Here is a 26134-nt window from a genome sequence, read left to right as displayed (position 1 = left end):
CTACATTGTGATATCCGCATAGAGAAAGTGCTACTCTTGCACATTCCCAAAGATTACATGTGCCAATCACTAAAAAGTAATTTATTTTTTTTTACCTTTGCTGTCTGGTCTTAGTTTTCTAATTGGTTGGTCACAGGCTTTCTTTTTCCACCTTCCCTTTCTTATTTTTTTTTTTGCCAATTCCTTTTATATTGTCTTTTTTTCTATTTCTTTTCTCTCCATCTTCTTCCCTCAAACACACACAGTCAGGTTCTCATTCTCACATGCTTTCTCTTTCACACACATTCACACACACAAGCTCTCACTGTCACATGCTCTCTCATATAAAATCATTCATACACAGTCTCTCACTGGCACATGCTGTCTGACTCTCACACACACAGGCTCTCTCTCACTCCCACATGCTGTCTTGCTCAAGCACAGGCTCTCACTGTCACATGCTCTCTCTCATATAATCATTCATACACACAGGCTCTGTCACATGCTGTCTCTATCATACACACACACAGGCTCTCACATGCTGTCTCTGCAAACATTCAGGTCCTCACTCTCACACACAATCTCTCAACTCATCTCATACATGCACACATTCACCCTCTACAGACCCTCAGCCTCTTTCTCACCTCTGGGCCTCCTCTTCTCGGGCCGCAGCGGCCCTGCTACCGGGCCATGCACGTAACCCCCATTACACACCAAAGTGCTGGTCCCAGATAAAGGGGCGGTCCGGGGGGGGGGCAGAGAGGGGAGGGCTGGAGGCGGCCGGTACAGTGGCCATTTGCCGCTGTGCCTGGGGGGGGGGGGTGCGTGCAATTTGCTACAGCTCCTGTTGAGGAGCAAAAGGTAAAAAAAATGGGAATTAGATAGGATAGGAAGTGGGGAGGAGAGGGGAATAGGAAGGAAGGTTAGATGGGGAGGTAGGGAACTGGGGAAGGCCAGGATGCGTCGCTGCACGGGAATTGCATAAATCCTCTCCCCCTTACATGCACACGTGGCCCAACGATTTTATAACATGTGCGCGCATGTTATAAATTCGACACATCCATGTGTGCGTGCCAGGTAGCGTGCGCTTCTTTAAAAATCTACCAGGTATTGAATAGCTTGAGGGTTATTTGTCCTATACTGATTTTTTTTTTTTTAATGGGTGGGTGGAGAGGAGGGATGATTATGAAGCAGATTGTGAATATAAGTTCAGAGAAAACAGAAATGTCTGAATGTTCTATTTGAATTATTTTTAGGAAAATTTCCCTGGTTAGTTACTTGGTAAAGTCACTAATTGACTAAGTGATGTTCTTAATTACAAGGCTGCTATTCTTCAGCTCATATATCTCCACTGAGGCTTACTGGAGCATAACTCCACTGCTTTCTCCAAGTAAAATTCCCCATCTGGGTCTATGGGAAATAGCCATGCTCCAGGTCAAAGAAATGATAGTGGCACTATAGATCTGGATAGTGGCATTTTTCATCTCAACAGATATTCAGGCCAGTTCAGACTGTATGGCTGTATTCCATACATTACTGTTATATATCATCTTTTGAACAGCTCTGGATTTTGTGTAATAAAGGCCAGAATAATTACAGATAAAGTATTTGACATTCAGATAAGGATGATGATTAAAACAGCATTTTTTTTAAAAATTCTATTTTATATAATGTAAAAATTAAGTCTACTGGGATGGAATGGTGTTCAGTGCCTGTAAAGTTTTGTTAGAACATCTGTCAATAGAAAATAATTTTTCTTTTAGAAATATAATGGACGAAAATCTTTAACAAACTAAGACCAATATCCAAAAGATTGGATGGGGAATATTTTCAGGAAAGAGGAGGAGCTGCAGTTGTGATTGTCTATAATAGCAAACTTTATGACTGCATTGAAATAGAAGAGATAATTAAATAAGAATGAATAAATACATTCACAAGCTGACAAAGTCTCGGGCTAGATAACTAACTGGCAGACTCAAATTCTAGCACATTAGCAAAGGAAATCCTGGCATGTGTTTTTGGAAAAATAGTTGGGTTTTTTTTATTGCTCATTATGAATAGATCTGATTGATGTATTTCCCATCATGGGAGGGAACTGTCAGGAAACCGCAGACTTGAACTATATGAAGATGACAAGCCAGAACTTGACTCTGTTTCTAGAGTATGGTAGTTCCACTCCTCAGAATACATCTTTCAGGTCAACTCTTTGAGAATGTCAAGTAGGATTTCAGCAGGCTCATTTTGCATATATGTGGTCAGGCAGCAGAAACTCCCAGTTAGAGGATTAAAAACCATTGGGAGATTAGAGATTACTGACGCATCTCAGCAGAAAGGATTTCTCTCTGTTCCTTGCCTACAATACACTGGTCCAGTGTGACACCTTTTGGACAGTTAGCAAAAGTATATTTTTAGGATAAATTCATTGTTGGAACATAGCTTATAGCACAATTTCATAACATGAATGACTACAAAGCCACTTACAAAATGGATCACATCAATTTTTCCTATTCAAGTACTATGCATCCTAACATTAATTGGGAAGCAGTTTAAAAAAGCAAACAGAAAAAGAGAAATGCTTAACCACTAAATTATCAGGCCTAAATAATATAATATTCAACGGTAGCCTGACTTCATTTATTTTGTTTATTTTTTAAGATCACCCAGCTAAAAATTGAGAATAATCCTTTTGCCAAAGGCTTTCGGGGGAGCGATGACAGTGATCTTCGTGTGGCACGTCTACAAAGGTGCGAACATCACATGATACGTGTAAGGGTGAATTTTCAAAGGGCTGTGCGCGTAAAAATCAACTCTTATGTGCGTTTCTGGGCCCTGCGTGCACTGCACGCATTTTCAATGAGCCCGTCCACACGCGTAAGTCCCAGTACGTGCACAAGTGCTGGGCCCTGAAAAAGGGGCGGGTTGGGGGCGTGCTCTGGGCGGAGGCCAGCCGGGACAGCGCCATTAGCTGCTGTTCTGGGGAAACGCGCGCTGGCAGCCGCACGGAAGTTGCTTCCACTCCAACGGAGCAGTAATTAAAAAAACAAAAAAAGTGGGGATAGGTAGGGTTAGGTTAGGGGTCGGGGTAGAAAGGGAAAGAAGTAGGAAGATTAGAGTTAGGGATAGGAAAGTTCCCTCCCAGTCCGCTCCTTAATTGGAGCGGACTGGGAGGGAACTGGGGAAGGCCCGATTACATTGCCATGCGCATGTTATAAAATAGATGCTTCCATGTGCGCGTGCAGGGAACCTTGTGCACATGGACGCGTGCCTTTTAAAATCTACCCCTAAACGTTCTTGGGTATGTAAGTGTGCAGTGTATTTGTTAGTTATGAGCTAGGACCAGATCCAGCAACCTTCTGGTTTTTGAGGCAGCATTGCTACTGACTGGCACAAAAGGAGGCCTATCAGAAAAAATCTGTTGTCCTCAAGCTCTGATTTCTCAGGAGTGGCCAGTTTGTTGCAATTTATGAGCACTTTGTCATAATAAAGGACTTGCCCAGCCTATGTGGTGGGTCCATAGCAGCAATACAGGTCTAACCGCATAAATATTTCCTCTCCAGTAAAGAATATCCAGTGATTTCCAAAAGCATCATGAGACAGAGAATGGTTTCCAGCCATCATGGTCAGCTTTCTGGGAAAGGAGATCCAAACCCATTATATGGGAACCATCAGGCCCTGCAGCATTACCAGTATGAGAATGGGGCTCACATACCATTTGCAAGTTCTGATGCTCAAGACCTGCCACTCAACACTTTTGCTGCACAGAGAGATTCGGGGCTCTTTTATCACTGCCTGAAAAGAAGGGGTAAGGCACAGGAAACTACAAATGGAATAAATGCATGAATGTCTTTTAATTTCATGGGAAACTGATGTCAGTCTTAACACAATGGGTTATGACTCTAACAAATCGGTATACTCCCAATAAATATTGCTCTGGAAAAATTAAATTCCAAGTATCATAACCAATAATCAAAAGCCCATTAAAAAGGCAAGTAACAACCTTTTAACCTTTAGTCTCTTAAGGATGCCATCTGATTCAGGCTTAAATGTATGAAAGCCGTATAGCTGTTCCATTCATATATTATGATTTTATGTAAAATTCTTCTTTGAGAGATTTCCACAAACAACTTGTATGCAAATATAACACAAACAGCGGGTAGTTGTTCCTTCTACACACTACTCATACAGCTCAACACTTAAACAGTAGCAAACAGAACTCTCCATTTTATACAATCTCCCCCACCTTTTCCCCATCCTGACTCTACCCTTTACTACAGGTGCAAAGAGTTTCACAATTTCATTCTGCAACCTGGAGGTCACTGTGTCCCAAAAGCTATTTCCAAATTTGCAGGAATTATTTCCTCAAGACAAACTGCCATTCAGCACAGACATTTTTTCCATAACCATCAGTTGATGCATCTGAATATTCCACATGGTCGCCGGGGGGGTGTTCTTTATCTATCCATTGAATAATTATACATAATTGAATAATCACACAGGATTTATGTACAAAAAGGAGAAGGTGCTCTGTGGCTTAGTCATCTGTAATATCCAGAAGACGTAGGATCAGGATCTAAAGTCAAAGAAGAGCCCACCCAAGCGGAAATACAATGGAATACATCTCCCCAAAATTTCTGAATAAAGAGGCATTCCCAAACACAATGTAAAAAGGAACCCAGCTACATTTTCACATTTAAGACCATTCACAGAAACACATATAGTTGCTTTTTGTACCTGCAGCAGATGCATTTATTATTAATTTATTTAAACATTATTTTATTCTGCTGTCTTCAAAAATGCACGAAGCGGTTTACAGAAAGCACACACAAAAATGTAAAACAGAATAAAAACCTAAAACTGTAAAATAACGTAAACATACATAGAACACTGTTAAAAATGGTTAAGAAGGCTGCTTGGAACTTCAATATTATATGTACGTTCTGTGCAAAAATTTAAAGTGGAGTTCCCATAAATTCACACTTTCCACCAATTTAAATATTCACTCTAGGAGAGATCACGTGAGCCAGCGGGGAGAACGGATGTGGGTTCCTTAGCTCCAGGTCCCGCTCCCCGATCTGCACCCATCCCCAGCTTGAATTGATTTGGCATTTTAAATTAAACATCCTTCCTACTCACCCCCACTGCTGCGCCCTTCGGTGGAGGTAATATGGCAACCAGGACGATTCGCAAGGACAAGGATCGGGAGAGGCCTAAGGGAACGGATCCGCCATCTTCCCCAGATCGCCCGCAGCCAGGCCAGCCAACAGCAGGTATCGATTTGGAGCACATTAAGACGGCGGTGGCTGCGGCGTTGGGGCCCGACCTTAAAGCGATAGCGGAGCAAATTGCGGAATTAAAGCAATCATTACAGGGGTATGAGCCGCGTTTTGTGGAACTGGAATCGCGGATGTCAGAAACGCAGGACGACCTCGTGCAAGCCCGACAGGATATAGATGCGCTGAAGGCCTCCGTCACGCAGCAGGCCCAAAAAATCGATGATCTTGAGAATAGATCACGTCGATCTAATCTCCGCTTGATTGGGATTCCGGAGATGTTGAAAGATAATGACTTGCCGGCTTATCTGGAGAAATGGCTGACGGAACAACTAACTCTCCCCCAGTCCAACGGCCCGCTGCGGGTGGAACGTGCCCACCGGGTGGGCCCGCGGCAGTCTGATGTCGCGCGTCCCCGACCTGTGATAGCTAAACTGCTTAATTATGCTCACAAGCTTGATATTCTTCGGGCACTGCGGGGAGGGAAAAGCCTTCAACTTGACGGCAAAAACATCTTGGCCTTTCAAGATTTCTCCGTGGGCGTCTCTCAACAACGCCGTGCCATGGCTCCGTATTGTTCCAACTTAATTAACATGGGTCTCAGGGCGACTCTGTTATACCCGGCGCGGATGCGAGTAGTAACGGCCGGGGGGATCCGGTGGTTTGAGAAGCCGGATCAGGCTCGCGCCTTCGTGGAGGAGTACAAGGCGACTAATTCGGCGAACCGGGCCATGGGAGGAGAACCGTGATCGGCAGCAGTTCAGGGAGCGGAGATGCAGTTGAGCCGGGAGCGCTGTGATAGTTACCTAATTGGGGGCTTGAGCGTGTGGTTTGTGCTGAAATTTTTTATTTTTTCTTTTTCACTTCGTTTGGGTTTGTATGCCCATGTTGGACCGCTAGCCTAGTACTGCGTGGTGGATCTTAGCGCGCTGTTTACTGTTTATGGTTTACTGATCCCGGGGCATCCACACAGCGGATTTGGAGTGGTTCCGGGTTGGAACCGGGACCTACTTTTTGTTTTTATGGTTCCCCTTTTTTTTGCATAGCCCGGCGGCGAATAGTAAGACCGTTGGCTGCGCGGGAACTGATCCGCTGGACTGATTTGTATTTTCTCACTTATTTTCTTCGCCCCATTGTTTTTGTTTTTTTCCTTAGGGATCTACATTCGCATGCTCTTCACATATTTTATTCTCTTTATATTATCTCACCAAATAACAGTGCTCTAGGGACAGGGGGCGGTCAGGACGATGGACACGGAAGAAACCGGTGCAATAATTTCTTTTATTGTCAGTTTCTTCGAGCAATTTCCACCGGGGACATAGGATGGTGCATTATGGCTGCGGGCTGCAGTGTTTGGTTTTTTTTATTTTTTTTATTAGTGCTATATTGACTACCAGTGCTGACTTTCCCTTCAATGGCATGGAGACTTTACCCTTGTTTCTGGGTCCCCTTCTCGTTTATGCCTGGGAAGCCACTAGTTGGATGGCTATTAGGGTGTGCTGATTTTATTTTGGGACTGGCTACTGGAGGGGGTGGTTGGTTATTCATGTACATATTGTTATAAGCACCGGTTTATGCGCTGGGGTATGGGGGGGAGGGGGAGGGGGGCGGGGGGGGGCTGGGAACTCACCCGTGGGAGGGGGTGGTTGCGTGATCTCCTTAAACGCAGTGTCACGGGAGTTCTGCCCGTATGGACGATGTGTTTCTCAGGGGTAGGGGTCTTGGAGGGATGGGGGGGGCAGGGGAGGGTTGGGGAGGGCGTAGGGAGGGGGATTGGGGAAGGGAGATTGGGGGAGGGGTGGGGATGGTGGGGGGGGGAAGGGGAGGGGAGGCTGGGGGTTGGGTTTGCTTGGTGTCAGTTCTGGTCCAGTTCTAATGAAAAGTTTAGATTTGCTGTTAGCCTGCCAGGAGGCAGGATGGCTTTGATTTGGACTCATGCTGGGAGAGTCCAGATCAAGTTGGGGATAATTTTCCTGCTTCACATGTTTGAATTTCTCATGACTCTTTAATACCCATACCCGTTTAATATCCTGGAATGTTAGTGGCGTACACTCCCCAGTTAAGCGCACAAAAATCTTGACTCATCTACAAAGAAAGGGAGCGCTGGTGGGCTTCCTCCAGGAAACCCACCTCACGGATGCTGAACATCTTAAATTACGTAAACAGTGGGTGGGACAAGTGGCCTATGCCTCGGCGACCTCTAAATCTGCCGGGGTGGCGATTCTGTTTCATAAAACTCTCCCGATTCATATCAAACAGGAAATTAAAGATCCGGAAGGACGTTTTATTATTGTAGTGGCTGAGTTGTTCCATAGGCGGATAGTCTTTTGCAATATATACGCCCCAAATGTGTATAATGCCTCATTCTTTCAGACGATCTATAGGTATTTGGTGCCTTATATGGCTGACACTCTCTTAGTGGGTGGAGATTTCAATACTATACGGAACCCCCAGGTAGACTCCTCGCAGGTGCGTAGAAGTGAGTATGGGATGGGGAAGGGCCCTGGGATGTTGGAATCCACGTTACACTTGGTGGATGTTTGGAGACTCCTTAATCCCGCGGTCAAGGAATTTACCCATTTGTCTAGGGCACACGCGACTTATGCCCGCTTAGATTACATATTGCTGAGTGGACACGCCTTTCATTTGGTGGCGGAGGCCGGCATTGAGGATATTCTCATATCTGATCATGCGCCGGTATGGGTGGACTTGCAACTTGCCCCCCCAAGTGGGGGAGCTCGGCGGTGGCGTTTTCCGTATTATTTGGCGGAAGACCAAGCTTTTCAGAAGTTTCTGTCGGAACGGTGGTTGGACTTTGCTACTCTTAATGAGGCACATAAGGAGGACCCTTCTCTGTTTTGGTATACGGCTAAAGTGGTTCTACGGGGAGATATCATTTCCTATGTAGCCCATCGTAGGAAGTCCATTAATGGGCAAATCCTGCGCCTCACAGATCAACTGAAGCGGGTCAAGCGTCTATTGTTGCGGAGTAATACGGTGGAGCTGCGTGCTCAATATCACTCTCTCCAGTGCACGTTAAATACGGTATTACATGCCCGTGCAAAAAAAAGTATATTGTATTATCAATATCAGCTGTACCGCTATGGTAATAAATCGGGGAAGATGCTGTCCCACTTGATTCGCTCGGCTCGGGGGGCGCGGTTTGTTGCGGGTTTAAAGAACGAGTCGGGGCAGGTGGAAACGCGCACTCAAACTATTTTGCGACTCTTTCGCGCTTATTATGAAAAATTGTATCAGGCGGGGGAGTGGTCTGGGGAGAAGTGTAGTCAGTTCTGTGATGCCTTGTCGTTGCCTACTCTCACCCCGGAACAGCAGCAGGTTCTTAATGCCCCGATAACGGCCCTTGAAATTAAAGGGGGGATTCTGAATTCCAAAAGGTTGAAGGCACCAGGTCCAGATGGTTACACGGCCGAATTCTATAGATGTGTGCTGGACCAGATTAGTGACCCCTTGCAGAGGTTTTTTGCGACCTTGGTGGAAGAGGGCAGCTACCCTCCTCAGATGAATACTGCGCATATTACATTACTAGTTAAGCCGGGGAAGGATCCACAGACAGTGGACTCCTATAGGCCCATTTCGCTGATCAATTATGATCAGAAATTGCTGGCAAAAATTTTAGCCGATAGGTTGGCAAGATTCCTTCCAGGCTTGGTGGGGGAACATCAGGTGGGATTCGTGCGCAAACGATATGGGCTGACTAATATTCGAAAGATTCTTACGGCCCTCGCTCTTTGTCATTACACCGATACTCCGTCCCTTGTGATTAGCTTCGACGCGGAAAAGGCGTTTGATAGGGTGGAGTGGCCTTATCTTTTTTCGGTGCTCCAACGTATGGGATTTGGGGGATTTTTTCTTCGGGCCATACAGCTGCTGTATTCAAGTCCACAGGCGGCGATCTTGGTGAATGGAGAGTGCTCGGCACCATTTTACATCCGACGGGGTACTCGCCAGGGCTGTCCCCTTTCTCCCTTACTGTTTGTTTTGCAAATGGAGCCACTTCTCCTGACCATTCAACAGACGCCGGGCATTCGGGGGATTCGCTTATATGATTCGATCTTTAAAAGTGCCGCTTTTGCGGATGATCTTTTGGTGTATTTAACGAATCCGCAGCAGTCCCTCTCAATTCTTTTGGAAAAAATGGATGCTTTTGGGGGGTTTTCCGGGTTTCGGTTGAATCGGGGGAAGTCCACGGCGATGGCGTACCCTGACTCTTTACGGGAGGGTTGGATTGGTGTGTTTCCCTTCCAGTGGGCTACCCGAGAACTCCGCTATTTGGGTATCCGTATTACGGTGAACCCCGACCTGATTTACGCGGCAAATGTCCCCCTGTTATTACAACAAACGAGAGACATGCTCCATCGCTGGGGCCCTCTTCCTCTTTCTATTAGTGGACGGGTACATCTTTACAAGATGGTGGTGCTACCTAAGTGGCTCTATCTTCTGCAGAGTTTACCACTTTTTATTAAACGTGCGGATAGGGCTTCTCTTGAACAGGCCTTAGGGGCGTTCCTGTGGAGGGGGCGGAGAGCTCGTCTGCCCCTAGCCTGGTTGCAGAGGCGCTGGGGAGATGGTGGATTAGGGGTCCCCAATTTATATTTATATAATCTGGCTTGTAATATGCGCATTATTCGGGACTGGATAAAGGGGGAGGCGATATATACTGATCTAGAGGCGGACAAGGCATTGATCAATCCCCTTGCTCTTACCTACGTTCTGCAGGCGGAGCGTTCTCGGTTAGCTTATGTTTTTACTCAATCCGCGTGCCTGAGTCCGATTCGAAGTGCGTGGGTGGCGCTCACTAAGCGAATGCATCTACCTCGTATATGCGCTTATTTACTTCCTGTAAGGGGGAATCCTGATTTTACTCCTGGTATGCAGTCCCGGGTGTTTAAGCGGTGGCAAGATCTCGGTATCCTTTACCTGGGACACCTTTTTCAGGCAGAGGGCCGCCGGCTTGGATGGGCTGAACTCCGGGAGCTTTATGGCGTGAAGGGTCGGGAGGTGTTCTCATATATGCAACTGGCACATTATTTGAGCTCCTTACCCCCCGCCTTTCTACAGCACAACTTGTTTCAAAAACTGGAAAACATGCTGCAGTTGTCCCAGATTCGTGCACCCTCTATCTCTTCTTATTATAAGTCCTTAAATGCGGAGAGTAGTGATGATGTTTTTGTAGTATTGGCTGACAGGTGGAATCGAGATGGGGAATTTATTGTGACAAATCCAATACTGCGCTCCTGTTATAGGGGGGTGTCCCGGATCTCGAGTAATAGTGTTTATAGAGAGATACAATATAAATTTTTGGGACGGGCCTACATTTCGACCCAGAGGGCTTTTCAGCAACGCTTGGTGGTGTCGGACCATTGTCACAGATGCCCGGGTTGTGTAGGAACGTTAACTCATGCCTTCTGGTCTTGCCCGGGGGTCTTGCAATTTTGGACGCAGATTGCTAAGTATTTAGCGGGGATCTTGGGGGTATCTATTCCGATCGCCCCTATTTGGTTGATGTTTGGCTACATACCAGCACTGCGAATTCGTGATCCGGGCGCCCGCCTGTTTATTCAAAAAGCGGGGGTGGTGGCGAAGAGGGTCATCCTATTGCAGTGGAGAGAGGTGGATCCACCCTCTTTTTGGGTGTGGAGAAACTTCCTCTTTACTATGATGCATATGGAGTCCCTTTCATCAAGGGGACCCCCTCGGTTGCGGACCCGCTTCTTGGACGTCTGGGAACCTTATGTACAAGCACTCCCACATCGGGCAAGGAGCCAAGTTCTCAATTTCCGAGGCCATGAGGACTGACATCGGTGGAGGCGTTATCAGTACGAGCGTCACTGGAGCCTGGATAATTCTGCTAAGTGGAGGAACTGGACAATATGTATGTGGGATGCGTAGGGGGGTTGGGGGCTGGGAAGGGGGGTAAGGGGGGGGGGTGTCACTGAATTTATTGTTCTTACGTGTCTGTTGTCAGTTTGCTGGGACCGGGGGCAGAACCAGCCTGGTCCTGGATGGTTGTATAATTGTAATTTGTGAAACGCAATAAAATTGTTTAAACATAAATATTCACTCTAAAAATCATCTACATCTATTTCTTTTCCCAAATCCAAACTCTATTTACCCACCACCTGTAGATCAGAGTCAGGCATCATCGCTCTACCCATATTTTTATCCAATTTGGATGGCAACCTAGGGCCTGATTTAACTTCTAGTACATCCCCCTTGAATTGACCCACTCTAAAAGCCCTGGGCTCCTGCATCAGCAGCATCTGAATACAATGATGCACTTACAAGTATGCATAAAAGTCCTTGTTTTTCAGTCCAATAATGTCCTTCAAATGCTAAAAGTCATGTATCCCCCTCCCTGCTTGCCAACAAGGGATGTCCCAACATTAATACGCCCTTGACAGCCCATCTCTGAAAGACAGAATTCTTTAGCCCTGGTGCTAAATCTTTGTTACCACCAATCATGAGGAAATATGAAGTTCTAGGCAGTAGGCCTTGCCTCTTCCTCATCTACCAACAAGCTTTCCTAACTGGGCTGAATAAAACATGTTTTTTTTAATGCCTGATTCTAAACATTGGGCTCGAGCATGAAGAACATAGGACAAAGATAGCAGGAGAGCTAACAATCACTCCCAAAGCCACATCTGAAACACTGGAAGTAGAGAGAATCCAATCTCTCACAATTCTTAACATGTCACATTACAGAGACTTGTGCTTGGTAAATTCCAGCCTCCTTCCACCACCGTCCTCTGTAACACTCTAAAATGCAGCCTGGGTTTCCTTCCATTCCAAAAGAATATCAAGACCATTTTATTCCATTTCCCCACATCCACTTTCATCAACATCACAGGTATATGCTGCTATAACAGATTTAATCACACTTAGGTAAAATCACCAAATCCCTCCCCCAAAAACCCTGAATTTGGCCATACAAAGAAATTGGGAGTTGTCTCCAGCTTTCCAACAACTTCGCTGTTTCATACGTCATGGGATATACATTCATAGAATATAAGTTTTCCAGTCTCTGGAGAAAAAGCAGACCCATATATCGCAAAGCCCCATCCTTCCATTGCAAGGGAAATTCCCCAATCCACGATGCCTGTAAATGTCCCAAGATGTCCACAGCTAATGACTTCCCAAATGCTTGCAGAGTTCGCATTGAGGGTTCCAAGGACTCCAGGAAATTGGCTAGCACACTAACAGGTCATCCACAAATACAGCTACTTTCATGCTCAATGCCCCAAAAACGGCTCCAAGAATTTGCTGAGCAGCTACAAGTTTCCTGGCCAGCAGTTCCATGCTCAAAATGAACAATGATGGCAAAAGAGGGCACCCCTGATGAGCAACTTGTGCCAGAGGGAATGGTTCTGAAATAATGCAATTACAAAGCACTGCTGCCACTTGCTTATAGAAACATAGAAATGACGGCAGAAGAAGACTAAATGGCCCATCCAGTCTGCCCAGCAAGCTTCACACATTTTTTTTTCTCTCATACTTATCTGTTTCTCTTAGCTCTTGGTTCTATTTCCCTTCCACCCCCACCTTTAATGTATAGAGCAGTGATGGAGCTGCATCCAAGAGAAATATCTAGCTTGATTAGTTAGGGGTAGTAGCCGCCGCAATAAGCAAGCTACACCCATGCTTATTTGTTTTACCCAGACTATGTTATACAACCCTTATTGGTTGTTTTTCTTCTCCCATGCTGTTGAAGCAGAGAGCCATGCTGGATATGCATCGAAAGTGAAGTATCAGGCACATTTGGTTTGGGGTAGTAACCGCCGTAACAAGCCAGCTACTCCCCGCTTTGTGAGTGCGAACCCTCTTTTCTTCTCCCCTGCCGTTGAAGCAGAGAGCTCTGCTGGATGTGTGAAGTATCAGTTTTTCTTCTCCCCTGCCGTTTAAGCAGAGAACTATGCTGTATATGCATTGAAAGTGAAGTATCAGGCTTATTTGATTTGGGGTAGTAACCACCGTAACAAGCCAGCTACTCCCCTCTTTGTGAGTGTGAATCCTTTTTACCACATTTCCTCTTGCTGTTGAAGCTTAGATCGATGTTGGAGTCACAGTAAGCATGTGTATGTTTATTTAATAAGGGTATTGTCTCCAGGCAGTAGCCATCATTCTGGCGAGTCACCCACTCTTCATTGGCGGCCTCTTGACTTTATGGATCCACAGTGTTTATCCCACGCCCCTTTGAAGTCCTTCACAGTTCTGGTGTTCACCACATCCTCCGGAAGGGCATTCCAGGCATCCACCACCCTCTCCGTGAAGAAACACTTCCTGACATTGGTTCTGAATCTTCCTCCCTGGAGCTTCAAATCGTGACCCCTGGTTCTGCTGATTTTTTTCCTACGGAAAAGGTTTGTCGTTGTCTTTGGATCATTAAAACCTTTCAAGTATCTGAAAGTCTGTATCATATCACCTCTGCTCCTCCTTTCCTCCAGGGTGTACATATTTAGATTCTTCAATCTCTCCTCGTACGTCATCCGATGAAGATCCTCCACCTTCCTGGTCGCCCTTCTCTGTACCGCCTCCATCTTGTCTTTGTCCTTTTGAAGATACGGTCTCCAGAACTGAACACAGTACTCCAGGTGAGGCCTCACCAAGGACCTGTACAAGGGAATAATCACTTCCCTTTTCTTACTCGATATTCCTCTCTCTATGCAGCCCAGCATTCTTCTGGCTTTAGCTATCGCCTTGTCACATTGTTTCGCCGACTTCAGATCATTAGACACTATCACCCCAAGGTCCCTCTCCTGCTCCGTGCACATCAGCCTTTCCCCCCCCCATCGAATACAGTTCATTCGGATTTCCACTCCCCATATGCATGACTTTGCACTTCTTGGCATTGAATCTCAGCTGCCATATCTTCGACCACTCTTCCAGTTTCCTTAGATCTCGTCTCATTCTCTCCACTCCTTCCGGCGTGTCCACTCTGTTGCAGATCTTAGTGTCATCCGCAAAAAGACAAACCTTACCTTCTAACCCGTCCGCAATGTCGCTCACAAAGATATTGAACAGGACCGGTCCCAACACCGATCCTTGCGGTACACCACTTAAAACCGCTCTCTCTTCAGAGAAGGTTCCATTTACCATCACACATTGTCTTCTGTCCGTCAACCAATTTGCAATCCAGGTCACCACCTCGGCACTCACTCCTAAGCTTCTCGTTTTATTCACCAGTCTCCTGTGCGGAACCGTATCAAAAGCTTTGCTGAAATCCAAGTATATGATATCGAGCGCTCTTCCTTGATCCAATTCCTTGGTTACCCAGTCAAAAAAGTCAATCAGATTTGTCTGACAGGATTTTCCTCTGGTGAATCCATGCTGCCTCTGGTCCATCAATTCTCCCGACTGTAGATAGTTCACTATTCTCTCTTTCAACAGTGACTCCATTACTTTTCCCACCACCGAAGTGAGGCTAACCGGTCTGTAGTTACCAGCCTCCTCTCTGCTCCCACTCTTGTGAAGCGGGACCACCACCGCTCTTCTCCAATCACTCGGCACCACTCCCGTTTCTAGGGATCTATTGAACAGGTCGCACAGCGGTCCCGCCAGCACATCTCTGAGCTCCCTCAGTATCCTTGGATGAATCCCATCAGGCCCCATGGCTTTGTCCACTTTCAGATTCTTTAGCTCTTCCCATACGTTATCTACTGTAAATGGATTTTCCTCTGTTCCGCTTCCCTCCAGTTTCTTGTTGTGTAGAGATGGTCCTTCCCCAGGGTCTTCTTTAGTGAACACAGAGCTGAAGTATTCATTTAATATTTCTGCCATTTCTTCGTCTCTCTCCACACATTGATCATTTCCACCTTTCAATTTCACTATACCACTTTGGACTTTTCTCTTTTCGCTGATGTATCTGAAAAATGTTTTGTCACCATATTTTATCTCCTTGGCAATCCTCTCTTCCGCTTGACTTTTTGCCAACTTGATTAATTTCTTAGTCTCCCTCAGTTGAATCAGATATTCTTCTTTGTGCTCCTCCCTTTGGGATCTTTTGTATTTCTTGTATGCAGTTCTTTTAGCTTTAATTTTGTCAGCCACCTCCTTTGAGAACCAGATAGGTTTCATTTTTCTTTTGCTTTTCTTTACATTTCTAACATATAGAGCAGTTGCCTTGGAGATTGCTCCTTTTAGATTGGTCCACTGCTGATCCACATCTCTCTCATTTTCCCATCCATTTAGTTCTTCCTCTAGGTACTTCTCCATTTCCTCAAAGTCTGTGTTTTTGAACTGTAAAACTCTGGTCTTTGTGCTTCTTTTCCATATTCTTTTAGTGATATTAAACCATACCGTTTGATGATCACTGGTGCTGAGGTGGGCGCCCACCTTGACATCAGAGACGATATCTCCATTATTGAGCACTAAGTCGAGAATAGTTCCTTCTCTTGTGGGTTCCAATACCATTTGTTTGAACAAAGATACTTGCATGGCATCCACTATTGGTCTACTGTTTTTAGATTCCGCAGATGGGATTTTCCAGTCTACATCTGGCATATTAAAGTCACCAACGATCACCACTTCCCCTTTCTTACCTATCTTATGGATGTCTTCAACCAGATCTCTGTCCAGCTCTTCCTTTTGGTTTGGAGGCCTGTAAACCACTCCAATATAAATGGATGCTCCATCATCTGTTTTTAGGTCGACCCATAGTGCTTCTTCCTTGCCCCAACTTCCTTGCAGCTCAGATGCAAGGAATTTTGTATGCTTCTCATACAAAATTCTGATTCTGTCCAAGATAGCTCCTCAGAGACCAAACTTCTCCAAAATAAAAAATAAACACATTCAAGACAGCTGGTCAAAGGCCTTTTTATTTTATTTCAAAATTAATAAGCAGGGGATCGCTATTTACAAACTGGTCGCTGGCTAATGAAGCTAAGATCTAAGCACATTGATCATGGCATTCCTGCCCTGAACAAATCCCACCTGCTCCTTAGATTCAAGAGTCGGAAGTAGTACTGATGAAATATATGCAAAACTTTTGGCCACTAGATTAACATCTACATTCAACAAGATGGGCCTATAGGAGGCCGGAGATTCCAAATCGTTTCCTTGATTTGGCAACACAGTTATAAAGGGTGTGGGAAGACACCCCCCACCACCACCACCACTAAAGATTCTTCAAATACTTTGCACAATGCTGGAGCCACATACTTGTTCAATATTTTATAAACTTCAGATGGAAAGCCATCTGGCCCAGGTGATTTATGATTGCCCAGGTTGTGAATTGTCTTATAAACGACCTCCACTGTTATCGCTCTATTCCTGCCAGTCCAGTTTATCTGGTTCAAGCTGTAGCAAATCCAGCCCTACAAGAAAGTCCTCCTTGCCCACAACACTGTCTCCACCAGATGCTTAAAAAGATACATAATAAGCTTGGAAAACAGAATTTCTCTCTCTATTTGAGTGAACATGGGTTCCTGCCTCATTGCACATTATCTGGTAGATTTTAAAACCCCTATGCATTCTGAAGCTGGGAGATATGCATGTGACTCGGCACAGCGAGTGCTGGGCAGATTTTAAAACCCAAGCGGATATGCACATATCTCCCACTATGCACAATCATAAAAATGAAAAAGTGGCAGGTGAAGTCTGTAAAATGAAGTGAGCAAGTAAGTATTTGCGTGCACTGGGGTCCCCTACTGCGTAACTTTTCTTCTGCTATGGACAGCGTGTAAGTCATGTAACAAAAAAAATATAGACTAATTAGCGGAGTTTTAAGGGTTGGGGCTAATAAGGTAAAAGGGAGGCAAGTTAGCTAGGGGGATTAGGAAGTCCTCTCCTTTACTGGGGCAAACTGGGAAAAACAGCTATTGGGACAGTGCATGTAGCTACTAAAATTCCACCCAATTATACATTCGAGGCAGCATTTGCACACGTCAATATAAAATCGTGCATACATGTATTGCTTATTTTATAACACACGCACGTTTATAAAATCGCCGCATCTGTGTGAGCGTGCCGGGAAATGCGCGCACATGTGTGCCCGTGCTCAGGTCTTAAGATACACCTTTATATTACTAAAGCGAGCACCCCTCATGCTCTTAACAAGGCGTGCCAAACTCCAGCCTACCTTTTTACTGTATTTAAAAAACGTATGAGAAGTTCTTTACTGAAGCAGAGCATTCAGGTTATTTTTTGAATCGTATAGAACTGTTCTCTACTGATGCATTTCTAGCCAACTCCAGTTTTGCCCTATGCAACTGCTCCTCTAATCCTCTAATATTTTTAGTTAAATGTTTTCTTTTCGCTATCGAGTACACCATGGGGTAGATTTTATAAATCTGCGCCCGCGCGTACTTTTGTTCGCGCACCAGGAGCAAACAAAAGTAGGCGGGATTTTAATAGATACGTGCGTAGCCGCACGTATCCATTAAAATCCGGGGTCGGCACGCGCAAGGCTGCCCAAAATCGGCAGACTGCGCGCGCCGAGCCGCACAGCCTGCCTCCGTTCCCTCCGAGGCAGGTCCGAAATCGGAGCGGCCTCAGAGGGAACTTTCTTTCCGCCTCCCCCCCACCTTCCCCTCCCTAACCCACCCCCCAGCCCTATCTAAATCCCCCCCTACCTCTTGTTGTACAAGTTATGCCTGCCCGAAGCAGGCGTAACTTGCGCGCGCCGGGTTGGCCGTCGGCACGCAATTCCCAGTCCCGGGAGTCATTTCGGAGGCCTCGGCCATGCCCCCGAAATGCCCCTGGGCCGGAACCACGCCCATGGCTCCGCCCCCAAATGACGCGCCGCCGCGACACGCCCCCGACACGCCCCCCAGGAAAGCCCTGGGACTTAACGCGCGTCCCGGGGCTTGTGCGCGCCGCCGAGTCTACTCAACATAGGCTCGGTGCGCACAGGGGGTACTTCGGCCAGGTTTTTGGGGGGTACACACGTATCCCTTTCAAAATCTGGCCCTATAATTTCACGATGGAGGACCACCTTGGCAATCTCCCAATATATTTTTGGCTTGGATAAGTGTTGGGCATTAAACTTCTGGAATTCCTTCCATTTCACAGTCAGAAAGTCTTTAAAATCCACATCTACTAAATGAGTTGGCATCCACCAGCAATATGATCCATTCAATCTGCCAAACCCAAGCTCCAAAATCACTGGCGTATGATCAGAAATTACATATGTCCCTATATCTGATGACTTAACTCAATAAAAAATATTACACTCACCAACATATAGTCCAATCAACTCTGGGACAAATGAACCTCAGACACATAGGTGAAGTACCCTCCAAACATCTAAAATGTCAAATTTCTGCACTGAAAGGGCACCCCCTTGTGAACATTCATGCACATTTGAGGGTCTACCGGGTCTTTATCCATAAGAGGGTCTGCCTAACAGTTAAAGTCCCTCCCAAGAATAATAGGAATATCCCACTGTGTTCCCTCTACTATTTCAGTAAAAAAAGGAGTATGAGTACACATGGGGCAGATCTTTAAACCTGTGCGCGGGCATAGATTTGTTCGCGCAACCCAGTGCGAACAAATCTATGCCCAATTTTATAACATGCTCGCTCTGCAGCATGCATGTTATAAAATCCAGGGTTGGCGCGCGCAAGGGGGTGCACAATTGTGCAACTTGTGCGCGCCGAGCCACGCAGCCTTCCTCCATTCTCTTCACCCCTTCCCCTCCCTTATCTAATCCGCCCCCCAGCCCTATCTAAAACCCCCTCCTTACCTTTATCAGGAAACTTACGCCTGCCTCTGGGCAGGAGTAACTTGAGCGCGCCGGCGGGCTGCCGGTGCGCCATCCCCCGAAACGGCGGCTGTTCCGGAGGCCTCGGTCCTGCCCCCGGAATGCTCCCAGGCTGGCTCCCCACCCACGGCCCCGCCCCCGGAACGCCCCTTTTTCGAAGCCCCGGGACATGCGTGCGCCGCCGAGCCTATGCAAGATGCTGTGAAAATCTGGAAAAATCTTCCCCTTTGGGAGCATACACAGAACCAGTCTATCCCCAAAAATAGTTCCGATCCAAGGAGCATAACGACCCTCAAGATCCCACAAAATCTTCTCCTCCATGTATGCCACTGATTTATGAAAAAGGATAGTGACTCCCACTTTTCTAGATATTGGGGGAAGAGGCCACATAGCAAAAAGCCACCCATTCCCTCTTCAATTTTGTATGCTCAAGGGAGTTAAGATGTGTTTCTTGTAATAACACTGTTAGCATTTTGTCTTCTTAAAGCCATTAAAATCTTTTTTCTTTTTATAGGGGAGCTAATCCCTGCCACATTCCAAGTAAAAATAGGGTTACCCAAAATATTTTATTTTATTTATTTTAAAGTATTTATATCGCGTGCCCTCCAATGTTCGGGGCAGATCATAATGAACATACATAATATTGAATCAAAACAAAGTAAAAATTAAGATAACGTGTCAAAATAAAAATCATGGACACAAAAATTAAGAACGAGTCTAAACGTAGATATAAAAAATAAAACTTTAAAAGACTGTTATAAAATAACCAAATAAATAATATCAAAATAAAACCAATATTTAGAGGGAAAAGGTCACAGAGAAAGTAAAGCTAATTTTGGGAGGTAGCTGAATCGCAAAATTCAGAAAAGGCTAGTTTGAAAAGATAGGGGTAGATTTTTAAAGTTATGCGCAGGCGTAGATTTGTTCGCGCAACCCGGTGCGAACAAATCTACGCCCAATTTTTTTAACATGCGCGCGCTTGTTATAAAATCCAGGGTCGGCGCACGCAGGGGGGTGCACAATTGTGCAACCTGTGCACGCCGAGCCAAGCAACCTCCCTCCGTTCCCTCCGAGGCCACTCCAAAATCGGAGCGGCCTCGGAGGGAACTTTTTTTCTGGCACCCCCCACCTTCCCCTCCTTAACCCATCCCCCAGCCCTAAATCCCCCCCCCCTACCTTTAAGAAAGTTATGGCTGCCTAACTTGTGCATGCCGGCGGGCCGGCGGGCTGCCGGCGCGCCATTCTCCGGCCCGGGGGCTGGTTCGGAAGCCTCGGCCACACCCCCGGAATGCCCCTGGGCCGGCACCACGCCCACAGCTCCGCCCCTGAATGCCCCCGAATGCTGTGCCGCCCCCGGTGCATGTCCCGGGGCTTCGCGAGTGCCGGCGCGCAGGGCTTTTAAAATCTGCCCCATAATGTTTTAGTGCCTTTGTAAACTCTTTGGAATTGGAAATTAATCTATGGCTTGGAGGTAAAGTGTTCCATAGAATTGGACCTGCAATTGAAAAGGCGCGTTCCTGTGTTATGTTCAGTCTGGTTGATTTTGGTGATGGAATCTGTAGCGGTAATTGATTTTTAGATCTTAAATTTCTGCAGGGAGTGCATAAGTGTAAGATTGCTGATAGCCATGAGTTGTGATTATTGTGAGCAAGGTTGTGTATTATGGTTAGGGGTTTAGGGGTTATCATTTGTTTAAATAATGCCTGCTCCCTCCTTGATTTAAAATGCATATTGATTTCCACGCCTGAAAATAATGTTGTTCAGGTTATCGTTTGTTATTTAAATTCTCCCCCTCATGTTTCCCAGTTTCTCCTTGTTAGCTTTTACACTCTTTTTTCCCATATAAATGTTTTCATTGTAAAGCCTCTTGCTATGTTATGTTATATGTAAACCAATGGGATGTTCACGACGACTGTCGGTATATAAAACTGTTAAATAAATAAAATAGATAAATATATTGAATTCTCCATTTGATTGGATGCCAGTGGAGGTGAGCAAGGACTGGGGGATATGTGCTCATGCAGCTTATGGTTGGAAAGAAGTCTTGCTGCAGCATTTTGGATGAGAACCATTAAGAAAAGAAAACCACACAGCAAGACTGTAAAATCAATGGTCCAGTGCTCCGCAGCCTAAGCACCGACCCAACAAAGCTAGCAAATCCCCATAAAGTAATCCAAATTGAATCCCACTTCTTATCTGAGAGTCAGGATCCCACCCCTACCCCCATCCCCGGAAATCTCTTGTCCAACAAACACGCTCAACAGCGAGGATCGATCACTGCATCCACAGATATAATCACTCACCATCACAACTCAAATACAGCGTTGAGGTGCCACCCCCCACTCACCCAACCCGACCTCAAGACCACAAGCCTAAACATACATACCCTAAATACACCCCCATCCATTCCCATCTGTTATGTATACATTCCTCCACAACCGTTACCCCCAATCAACAGAATCATATAGAAGATATTGAACATCAGGAATATATGAATATTCTGGAAAATAGCGCTCAAAACTACAATCTAAGAAAAGGCTAGATTCAAATATAAATCAAAGGGAAAAAGTTGTGTCACAGCTCCACATATCATATTTCCAATTTGTTTTGAAACTCCCGCATAAGTGATAAAGCCACTGAAAACAATTGCTCATAGCTCTCAGTATTGTTGTAAATGCAAAACTAACGCTGCCAAGCTTATCTCAACTGCAGCATTAATTTAGCACATTTAATGAGAATGCTATAACTGTAACTCCAGAGCATGATGGCCCTTAATCACCACAAAATCAAAATATGAGGACTGGGCTCCTTCCAGAGATGACCAATATGAAGCTTCAGCCAGCATTTTGCTGGTATCCGTGGCCCTCTAAGAAGCGCTTTGCCTCGTCCGTTGTCGTAAACTTGTATTGCTGACCATCGAGATGAATCCTCAGTAAGGTGGGAAATAAAGAAAAATGAAGCTTCTTTTTTACACAGCGACATACAAATTGGAGCCATTTCCTTTCATTTAGCTGCAATGACCACTGAGTAATCATTGACGATCAAGACTTTACCACCTTCCTATCACAACTCTGGTAGTTTCCTGAACACTCGCAAGAGTTTTATTTTATCACTGAAATCGAGCGCTCTCACCTGCCGCTCCATGCAGCCTCAAAATGGATGTGAGCACAGGCCTCAGCACTCAAACCAAGAACCATGAGTGAAAGCAGTTTAGCAGTTGTGTATCAGGTATGTTTTCGGACAGGCCCAGAATCTTTAAATTGTTTCTGTGGCTCCAATTCACAAGACCCTCAATTTTTCTCATTTTTTCTCAAACAGCCTGCACTACCCCTTCCAACCCCACCAGCTGTGACTCTAATGTTGTTACCTTCATGCTTGTGGCTGTGGCATCTACCTCCATTTTGGTAAAATGTCTGACCAAGTCAGTGCACTTTGTGTCCACTGCTGCCACGGATGAGTTGATTTTGTATTTCTAATTTTAGGTCGACAGCAGCAATAAATGGCAAATGATTTCCACCATGTCAGCTCCAGCAGACTCTGAGGCCTTCTCCATGATTTTAAGCTCTGCAGCTCTCACCTTTTCCTTCTTTCGTCCTCAAGTCTTCTTTCAAAAAGGAAGCCCATTGCTCTCCAGCAACTAACACACTTCTTTTAGCCAACTAGAATACTAAGAAGTGGGGTATTCAGTGAATTAGTGAGGGTGGCACCCAGAGCTACTCCTTCTCACAGCTGAGCAGCTCACAGCATCACGTAATCGCTCTGTATTATGATTTTAAAACATGTACTACCACTAACATTGCAAAATCATTAGTAAAATCTATTTAGAGCAAAAGCTTTAGCAGTAGTCCTTTAGTGCAAATATCCATACTTAATATTCTGTATGCACACTGTGCAGTAGCTCCTTCACAGTTGCAAGCTTTCAGCTGACAGTGCCGTTTTAATCATTATAAGTGACAATCCCCAAAGATAGCATCTTACTAAGCTGTAAATTGCATCAGAGGCCCACAAGGCAGGCACATCTATCCAGCCTGAAGCAGGAACCTACAGCACAAGATACTCACAATCACTGCCTCCGTGTTATCTTCAAACATTTCTTCAGGCCTGGACACCGGTATCTGGCAAATGTAGTGCAATTCTAGTAAGGGCAGGAAAAAAGGATGAGATAAAATTTAAAAGGCTTCTTGGATTTGTCAAGTGTAACTCAGCAAAAAGCAAAGTGGTACAAGTGGTCTGGCTGAATAAGAATTAACCTCTCACGATGGAAAGCAGCCTATGCCATCTCTCCCTTTCACCTGCATGCTGTCACCCAACAATCTAAGAATGGCCGACTGATAGTGCTTCTAACAGTAGTGTCACAACGAGATTTTTAATGTTCCTAAATAGTTTCCAAAAACCAATGGTGTTATTTTATTCTAACCATAAAATAGAAGAAGGTTTAAGAAAATGAGTAACATGGTGCACTGATTCTTGAAAAAGGGATCATGCTCTTCAGTTTTATGAGTAATACTAATGAGAGATAAACAGCATCCACTATTCCCTTGGGCATGAGTTAAACTTTAAGCTACTTAATTTTTAAACTCTTTGCACTGCTTTCCTGAAGGTTTTTTTTTTTTGAGAAGCCCCAAAGCATCACAAATGTTATCTCGCACGCTCTGACGGCCACAAAGGCTATGTTGTCTCATGACACTTATTAACATGGACAATGCCAGTGAATTGCAGGGCAGCTGGTAACAAATATAATAATAATAATAATAATAATAATAATACAATTGGCAAAGTTAAATTTTCAGTGGTTTGTGCACTGAACTACCACAAGACTTGTCTGTTTTTGAAATGTTCCTCAGTACAAACTGAATGGAGCCTGCCTTCAAGCATCACTGTATTTTAAGCTGTTTCTTTCTTGCTTGCTTACAGAAAGTGCTTGCCACCTAGATCTGCCCTGCAAGAGATCCTATCTGGATGCAGCCGCCTCCTCCACCTCAGTGGGTGAAGATCATTATTTTCGGTCCCCACCCTCCTATGATCAGCAACTGCTAAGCCCGTCTTATCGCAGCGAGGTGCGCCTTGGGGAGCCCTGCATGTACTCCAGCGCTGGAGCTGAAATTGGAGGCATCTCAACAGTCGAAGACTTGCCCCCTCCCCCGCCCCCTCTGAGCTGTAACATGTGGACTTCTGTGGCACCTTACACCAGCTACAGTGTTCAGACAATGGAAACTGTGCCTTATCAACCTTTCTCTCCGCACTTTGCCGCCACCACCACCATGATGCCACGCCTCCCCTCCATCACAAGTCAAAGTTCACAGCCACCTGGTGACTCCCACGTCGGTGTCTACAACCAGCTTTCCCAGTCTCAGGGCCGGGAGAGAGTTCCTCCTTCTGCCTACCCAAGAGAGAGAGTTCATCCTTCCCTGTGTGAGACAAAGCCCCCCTCACCTCACTTAAACACAGCCAATGAATTTCTGTTCTCACAAAGCGTTTCCTTGTCGAGGGAATCTTCATTACAATATCATGCAGGAATGGGCACAGTGGACAACTGGTCTGATGGATGACTGTGGTTTCTCAAGACACTAAACAGCTGATTTTCATCAAACTGGACAATTTATACATTTGGTGTCAGATCCTGTGGGCAGGCTGCACTTCAGCGAAACCTTCATAATTGATCTTTTGAAAAAACCAGATGCTGTGTCTAGCAGAATCATGTATCACTTTAGACACCGGTAAGTCAGTCAGGCAGTAGCAAGAATAGTTAGGCAAAAAGGGAGCTGCAAAATTAGATCATCATTTGTGTTTTTTTTAAGTTACAGGAAAGGTAATCTTGAGGACTAAATATTCAAATCAAGTAAAATCTTTGAAACCAAGGGCACTAAAGTGGTTATTTCTGGCAAGAGGTTGTAACTTTGTCATCTGAGGAACTCCCTTCCCAATCATTCTAAAAAGCTTGCAACCCTGTAGAATGTAAGCTAACAACCCTGAAAAGGAATGGACACACCTTTTCCATAAATAAAATTATTCTTCTAGAATTTTGATTCAAATGAAAACTCAAAAGTAACAAAAACAGGCTTTTGAAAGATAAGTGAGGCAACAAGTCTACAGGTTAAACAGATGTTATCCTCTGCTAGCAGCAAACATTCAACTCAGAGGAAAAATCACAGAGCAGCTTAGAGGTCATAGGGCAATGACAGAAAAGGTGGCAATCAGCTAAAAGTAAGTTAAAAAAAAAATCGATTATTGCTTGTGTAAAGTTTTACAATACCGAAGGTAGCATCAATTTCACTTTATAATCCCTTTCGGCTAAGTTCAAACACAGAGTGATGAACTATCAATATGGGCCTAGAATCCTAGTGGCCACATTACAGGGTGAGAATCATCCTGGCAATGCACAAAGAGCAGAAGATAACCAGTACATCCAGTGAGCATCTGGATAGTGGATCCATCCTAAGCCCAAAAAAGAAAAACTGCCAGATGAATAAATGGCCATTTTAGCATGGGCCAGGTGGAAAGGTATTGCTACTTTTATTTCTAGTCAAATTCAGCAAAACGTGGCTTTTATAATATTATAAATGACTGCGTTCTGTATAGGGGGTCTGGTGTGCACCTTTCCTTAACAAAATCTGAAATCACTTCAGTCTTTGCATGCTGATTAGTTCTTTGTATATAAATAAATACATAGATATATAAATATATATAATTATCATCACAAATGCAGGCCACATCTCCCATTCAGCTTTGCTTTTACAAATGAAATATTTAATACAAATAAATGCAATTAGGGTCTGGAGAGAGATTTTTTTTTTCTATTGTACATTTTGATGTAAAAACTATGAATTAAAAAAAATACAAAAAAATTAGCTGAACTGTAAAGTCATCACATTGAATCCAGTGATGGAATTCTTTTTGTTATAGTCAAAACACAATGACCATGGTATTGATAATTTGACTGAGCTTCCAATAACCAATCTCTGGGTGCATTTAGTGGATCTCTTTGCATTATCAATGCTTCTTGCCTTGTGTCACTAGGGATTTGATATCTCCCTTCCTTTCCCCTCTGATTTATATAAATCTTACCCTTTCCCAGGACACATGCTTGAACCTAAGACCTTTCCCCAGCTCCCAGGCATGCTTGCTTGCACTTTAAATTCCACCCTTCAAGGTTCATTTTGACACT

At 44.9% G+C, this 26134-nt stretch overlaps 1 protein-coding gene across 2 annotated transcripts in view; it reads left to right on the top strand.

Moving 5' to 3' along the window:
- TBX4 (T-box transcription factor 4) overlaps positions 1–25803 on the top strand; it is a 113445-nt gene extending 87642 nt beyond the window's left edge. For both annotated transcript variants that reach the window (XM_029613656.1, XM_029613655.1), the window contains exons 7-9: positions 2635–2723; positions 3537–3781; positions 23884–25803. In XM_029613656.1, coding sequence (XP_029469516.1) covers positions 2635–2723; positions 3537–3781; positions 23884–24518 — 969 coding nt within the window. In that variant the 3' untranslated portion in view covers positions 24519–25803. The remainder of the gene's footprint in view (positions 1–2634; positions 2724–3536; positions 3782–23883) is intronic.
- Positions 25804–26134: the final 331 nt, after the last annotated feature.

This window comes from Rhinatrema bivittatum, chromosome 8 (assembly GCF_901001135.1).
Source record: "Rhinatrema bivittatum chromosome 8, aRhiBiv1.1, whole genome shotgun sequence".
Lineage (NCBI taxonomy): Eukaryota > Metazoa > Chordata > Amphibia > Gymnophiona > Rhinatrematidae > Rhinatrema > Rhinatrema bivittatum.
Note: the sequence above shows the minus strand (reverse complement) of the source record. Positions and strands in the feature narration are given on the sequence as shown.